This window comes from Macadamia integrifolia, unplaced genomic scaffold (genome assembly GCF_013358625.1).
Source record: "Macadamia integrifolia cultivar HAES 741 unplaced genomic scaffold, SCU_Mint_v3 scaffold3598, whole genome shotgun sequence".
In the NCBI taxonomy this organism is placed as follows: Eukaryota; Viridiplantae; Streptophyta; class Magnoliopsida; order Proteales; family Proteaceae; genus Macadamia; species Macadamia integrifolia.
The window spans coordinates 2,215-8,768 of record NW_024869639.1 but is presented as its reverse complement, the minus strand read 5'-3'; the positions used below and the strand labels follow the sequence as shown (position 1 = coordinate 8,768).

Here is a 6,554-nt window from a genome sequence, read left to right as displayed (position 1 = left end):
AAGTTCAGCATAGTACTTGGACACAGAGGTTCTTTTGAGTGGTGGTATGAACTTTCTTGCGAAGATCAATTATCTGAGCATCATTCCCTATTTGTCTATAGGTTTTATTGATAGCAGCCCAGATCTGATATGTAGTTTCCAACAACAAGAATCTTTTAGAAATAGACTAATGAATAGAGTTAATAAAAAAAAGGACATTACCAGAGAGTCATTAGTGATCCATTTATCCTGAAGGTACCTTCTTCAAAGGGTTCCTTTGATTTTCCTGTGATGTGTCCAGGGGACCTCTGCCAGTAATAGCGAGGTAGGTAGATCTGAACCAGATAAGGTAATTAGTTTTATCCAATTTCACAAAGCAAGCACTAAAAGGTATGTAGTCATTGTGACCTTGCCCATCAGATCCTGAGGTTGCTGTAATTACTTTAGACATGATTGCACTAAGGAGAAATCGACAATGATAAGGACAAATCCAAAATCTTCAAAACCAGCCGTCAGAAAGTGCTCAAACTTGGATCGAGTTGCCCTGTAGGGGTATTGAATCACTCCTCCAAATATAACTTGCTTCTGATAAGGGACTGGTGAAATGGACAAATTAGGGTTTTGGGAGAAAACCCTAATTGTAGGGAAGAAGAGAGATCACGCACAAAAACTTGGCAGATAGGGCCACAAGTAGGGTTGTGATCTCCTTAAAAAATCAACCGTATCTAAGAGGGGAATCTAAAAAATCGATGGAGTTAGGGTTTTCTTTTGAAATTTGTATATGGGTATGGTCTTCAATCCTGTAAGCAATTATGGACACTTCTTTTAGGTGTTGTGCTTGATCTTCAAGAGGACGTTTGATCTTAACAGAAGAAAGAATCCTACCCTAAGAAGGGAAGAACAAAAATTACAGGGTAGGGAAAAGTATTCCAAGTGATAACTTGCAGGGTTTTAGGGTTTAAAACATTGAGGTAATGTGGAGGACTGCAACTAGATTATATGAATCACCTTATTAGTGCTGCCCTATGGAAAATTAGGGAGACGAAGGATGAGAAGAAGATGGAGGTTGAGAAGGGATGGAGGCTTGTGATTTAGGAAGAAGAGAAAGTGAAGGCTGAAAAACCTTAGATCAGAAAGTGGCTCTGATACCATGTTAACAGCCAAATTAGGGTAGAAGCTTGAGTGAAAATAATGAGATCACTTAAGCCTTTATTTATAATAAGCAAAGCAAAAGGAAAATTACAAGTATGCCCCCCTTCCATTGCCCCTTATTGAATAGGGTCGGTGGAAGGGCGAAAAGCCTAGAATGCCCCTGCGACATTTACTACATGATTCAACATTGATAAGTCAGATAATGATGCGCATAGGTTAGCTTCCGTATTTGATCGAAAGGATTCTAATCATTGTGAGTAATATGCTGCCACATCATTGCCTTCAAGAGGTGTTATCTTTTGGCCTTCCATAGAATTTGATCTTGATTATAAAAGAGTTTGGCCATTCAATGTATAATCCAAAGGATTTGAGGTTGATTAAATGAAGAAGGCTGATCAATCTAAGCATTAAGTTTGAATTGAAAAGCTCACACCCAATCTACCTTCCTCTTGGGTTGTTCCATTCGATCCAACATTTGGAGCCAATTCGGGCAGGACAAATGTCAGAGTTGGAAGGTGGCACATACTGGATATGTGTGGAGCGTTGATTCATCTGTCCAATGTAACTGGAATTGTGTCAATCCGATTCCGGATGAGGGAGATATAGGTGATTAAGTACAGTTAGTATTTGAAAGCCAACTGTTTGACGAAAGGCCTCATAGAGGCCACACACATATCAAGATGTTTTAATGCATGTGAAGTGTTGGATAGGTACAATTTGATAACATTTTCATGCCTAGTGAAGTGTCAGTGAGATGGTGTTGATGTGGCAGCCTATGTGGCATGAGTTAACATGCATGTTGATGATGAAGATGACATGTACATATTGATGCATGTATGATGTAGAGTGCTTGATTATGTGCATGCATATGCAACATGTGACATAAATGCATGATGCAAGTGTAGCATGTGTATGCTTGATGAGGTGGCCAAGATGATAGTATGACATGGCAAGGTGATATGGTCAAGCAACAACGATGGGGGACATGATGAGGGAAGGCATAGAATGGGGCTCACAGTCTGGACATGCATGTACAGGTGGTATGATGCCACATGGTAGTGTGGAAATGAGGTGGCAGGGCCACCTGGGCACCATCAAGGCTAGCTTGGCCAGCCAAGGCACATAGGCTCACAGCCCATGGGGGACAGTCCACATGGAGCAACAGTTGGAACACCACAGGGCATGGGCACAACTGCACATGTGTGCATCCATGGCCGCATGCAAGCTTTGCAGTAGCCAGCCATGGTTGGCGTGCTTCTGGGTAAGGTGCAGCACGGGCATGTACAAGGGACAATTGAGGGCCACGACACAAGGGCCTTAGGCTTGAGGATCATGCATCGCAACACACAAGCTTGCTGCGTGTATGTGAGCGATAGGGCCGAGGCCATTTGAAATTCAAATCATCAGAATCAACCATCGAGCGGAAGCGTCCCAAACACCAGGAAAATAGACGAAGCCAGTAAAACTGCTCAGTTTTTGTACGATTTTCTTTTGTTTTCTATTCGTGCCAACAGCCTAAGCAAAAAAAGGAGGGTGGGATGAATCCACCTCATCCTACAGACAGGCCCAAGAAGTTGCATGCCAACATATAGAAGAAATAAAGTCCATTATGCTAGGAAAACAAAAAAATATTTAAAAATAGTTAGAGAGGTTATCACATTGATGTTGCTCTTTCAATTGTCAGCTCTACATCAAGGATTTAAAACTCGGGATCGGTTTCCACCAATACGGATTGGATTGGTCACGGTCGTGATCGGACTAGATCGGATAGATTTACCTTCTTTTTTTCCTAATTAGTTTTTTGGACCATTTTACCCCTATACCTTACCAGTGGATCGGTATGAATTGGATCTGTATCAGGGATTGGTCTCGACAACCATGCTCTGCAAACGAATATGTGACCAAGCTCGTACTTAATAGAACTGCGAAAGTTCTTATATTTTTCTTCAATGAAAAATTCTACAGCAACATCAAGAAATGTGTTGGTAGATATTACTGTTAGGTTTTGCTTTGGGATCTATTGAAATGGAATAGGTTTGGAGGACATATGCTGGCCTGTTAAACCCTCTCTTCTATTTACTATGAGCCTTCCCTCTCCTCACCCCCCACCCCCACCCCCCCAAAAAAAAAAAAAAAAAAAAAAAAAGTGTCAAGAACTTTGTTTAAGTAATTAGCTTTTAACTCCGTAAATGTACTTTTGATGCCAAAGGTGGAAAGAAATACCAGATAATAGGCTGTGCCGGTCAAGGTGGATTTGCTCAAGTATTCAAGGCATATATTAACAGTAACCCTGATGATGTTGTCGCTTTAAAGGTACCTGGATCAATGCTTATTTTGTCTTTGTGAAACTTGGAATCAATATTATTGAGGTGCATGTGGGATTGATATTACCTGTGAAAACCTGTGGCAGATACAAAAGCCTGCATTCCCTTGGGAATTTTACATGTATCGCCAACTGGACAGTCGCATCTCGGACAAGGAAGTATGGCATCTCTCAAGAGTTTTCTTCAATTACGGAAAAATCTGGTTGTGATAAAACCGTTGCTTATTTCTTGTGCTTTCAATTTTCAGAGACCAAGCTTTGGCTTTGCTGAGAGAGTACATGTCTTTTCTGATAGTAGCATACTAGTTTGTGACTATTTAGCTCATGGTACACTTCAGGTTGGTGCATCATAATATATTTCTGCCTTCATTTCATCTGCATCATTCTGTCATCAAGCTTCTCTTTATATGAGCATCTTATGCAGGATGCTATAAACTCTTACATAGTAACTGGCCATAACATGGATGAAGTGCTGTGCATTTATTACACCATAGAAATGCTTCGTATGCTGGAAACTTTGCACAGCATCAGCATCATTCACGGTGATTTCAAGCCTGATAACTTGCTCATTCGCTATGCCAGGTAATTGAGTATTTATTAATTTGATATAACTTTATCATTATCATCTACAAGAAGATCCCCATTAATAGCAGGGAAACTAATGCCCTTCTGCCTATTTGGACTACTTTTTCTGTTAATGTGGTTAACCTTCCACTCTTGCACATATGTTGCTCTTGGTCTAGAACAAAGAGAAAGAATCACTTCGCTTAATTTAAATCAATGAATTCAAGTTTTCCGTGAGTTGCCTTTATTATTCTCTGTTGCTTTGACCCTTGGGAGTTGTAGATTAATGTGGCAACTTGGCACAACTTATGGCACTACCACTGAAAGAGCTTCTCTTTTAGACCTGTATTAGTACTCGTGTTTACAGTTCATGTGCTGAATATTCCTCTACAAAACATTCCTACCCCTTTTATTGACCAGTAATAGACTGTTCTTGTCAAATTATTGACCAATTAAATGAATGTTATTAAAGACTACTAACATAACTTGAGAATTGAGATTGTTGGGGATTGGAGAAGTCTGACTTCCTTAATTCTCATACCACATCTGAGACCCTCGTACCACACTGAGCCCCTGACTCAATATTGTAGAGGTTCAGCAACCGATACCAGGAGAATCAAAAGGCAGTTATAATGCTGCAATGGAATGCCAGCTTTCGCTTGTTAATTTTTCTTGCTTTGGATTATTCATATACTGCCCCATCTATTTTTGGACAGGGATGAGCTTATAGATGAAGAGTTTCGCAGCCAAACTGGAGCCTGGCATGATCAGGTTACTTATGTTTGCATCAAAGAATGCTGTGTGACTTAAACTATGTATATCCTGACAGGTCATTATATTACGATGCAGGGCCTTTGCCTTGTAGATTGGGGAAGGGGTATAGACCTAAGCCTTTTCCCTGATGGCACAGAATTCGAGGGAGATTGTCGGACTTCTGGCTTTCGTTGTGTTGAGATGCAGGAAAATAAACCATGGAAGTTTCAGGCCAGTGTTCATAGCATATTTCTGTAGCTGCTTTCTCACAAATCAGATGCACCACAGTTTTATTAAGTCTGACATCATTTTACGTTGTGCACCAGGTTGACACATACGGTCTCTGTGTGATTGTGCATATGATGCTCCATGGATCATACATGGAAATTCAAAAGGTGTCTTCAGATGGGAGCTATATTTACCAACCCAAATCATCTTTAAAGCGGTATGACTCCATGTCTGCCTTATGCTCAGTAATAGTCTTGTAGACTTTCATTCTTGACTCCTGGTTTTCAGATAAAGTCTCTAACTTTGACTCTTAGTTTTTGGATAAACTCTAGATGTATCCAACTTAGAACACAAGATTTTCAGAACTCAATTAAGTCATTTGCTTGGAAAGGAACTAATGATTAAAAAATTTTCTAGTTCTCTGTAACTAGTTGCATAGGTGTGAACCGCAAATTTTCTAAATTATTTTCACTGTCAGGTATTGGAATGTTGAACTATGGAAGAAACTTTTCACGGAATTGCTGAACATGGGTTCGGGTGACGACCACAAGAAGATGCTGCGGAGTTTGAGGGAGTCATTTGTGGATTACATGTGTTCAAATCCTCAGTTGATTAAGAAACTAAAGCAGTTATTGGTGAAGCAAAGAACCACCCTCTGTTCTTCCTAGACGTCTACCTTTCATCCTTCCATTTTTCTTTTGTGGGGTTGGGGGTTGTGTTAATTCATCCTTCCATGCTTTGCTAGAGTTTCTGCTGCATCTGTTCCCCAGTGATGACCTGTAACACTATTTTGAGGTACGATAGATAGATGAGGTAAAATGCTGTTTGTGCTTGTGATCAAAGGAGCAATGTAAATAATTGGTGATCAAAAGAGTCTTTCAAGAAATGTATAAAAAAAAGAGGTAAGGTATTTTCAGTAAACCCCTTCAGTAAGAACAGAGCATCTTTGTTTTTTTGGTGGGGGGGGTTGTGGTGGGGTGGACGCAGTACACTGGTTATAGGATTTGTTTATATTTGCTATGAACAAGGCCTTGCCCTTGGCACTTGGCCGTGGTCGGCTCCATGGGCATTGCTTGTGGGAGAAGAGCTAGCGCCTTTGGAGCTTGAATAAGGCCTTGCCCTTGGTGCTTACCCATGGTCAGCTCCATGGGCATTGCCTTGGTGAAATCCACCTCCCCATGGGAGAAGGGTTGTTCCCTTGGAGCTTGAATAGGGCTTTACCCTTAGCGTTTTTCTGTGGTTGGATCCGTGGGCATTGCCCTTAGTGCTTGGCCATGATCGGCTCTGTGGCCATTGCCCTTATCGAAATCCACCTCCCTGTGGGAGAAGGGCTATGTCCTTAGTGCTTGAACAGGGGCCTTGCACTTAGATAAATCCATCTCCCAGTGGAACAAGGGTTATGCCTTTAAAGCTTAATCAGGGCCTTGCCCTTGGCATTTGGAAGCAAATGGCTCCGTGGGCATTGCTATTGGCGAAATCCACCTCCCCTTGGAAGAAGGGTTGTGCCCTTAGCACTTGAACAAGGCCTTGCCCTTGGCGAAATCCACCTCCCCAT

General features: G+C 41.3%; 1 protein-coding gene across 1 annotated transcript; it reads left to right on the top strand.

Moving 5' to 3' along the window:
• Positions 1-3,340: 3,340 nt before the first annotated feature.
• Positions 3,341-5,932, top strand: LOC122068230 (mitotic checkpoint serine/threonine-protein kinase BUB1; the record flags this gene model as incomplete). The annotated part of the gene is given in 8 exon segments (XM_042632096.1): positions 3,341-3,444; positions 3,542-3,613; positions 3,703-3,792; positions 3,879-4,036; positions 4,735-4,789; positions 4,868-5,002; positions 5,098-5,216; positions 5,478-5,932. Coding segments are annotated over 8 exon segments (923 nt in total), but the record flags the coding sequence as incomplete, so codon positions are not given.
• Positions 5,933-6,554: the final 622 nt, after the last annotated feature.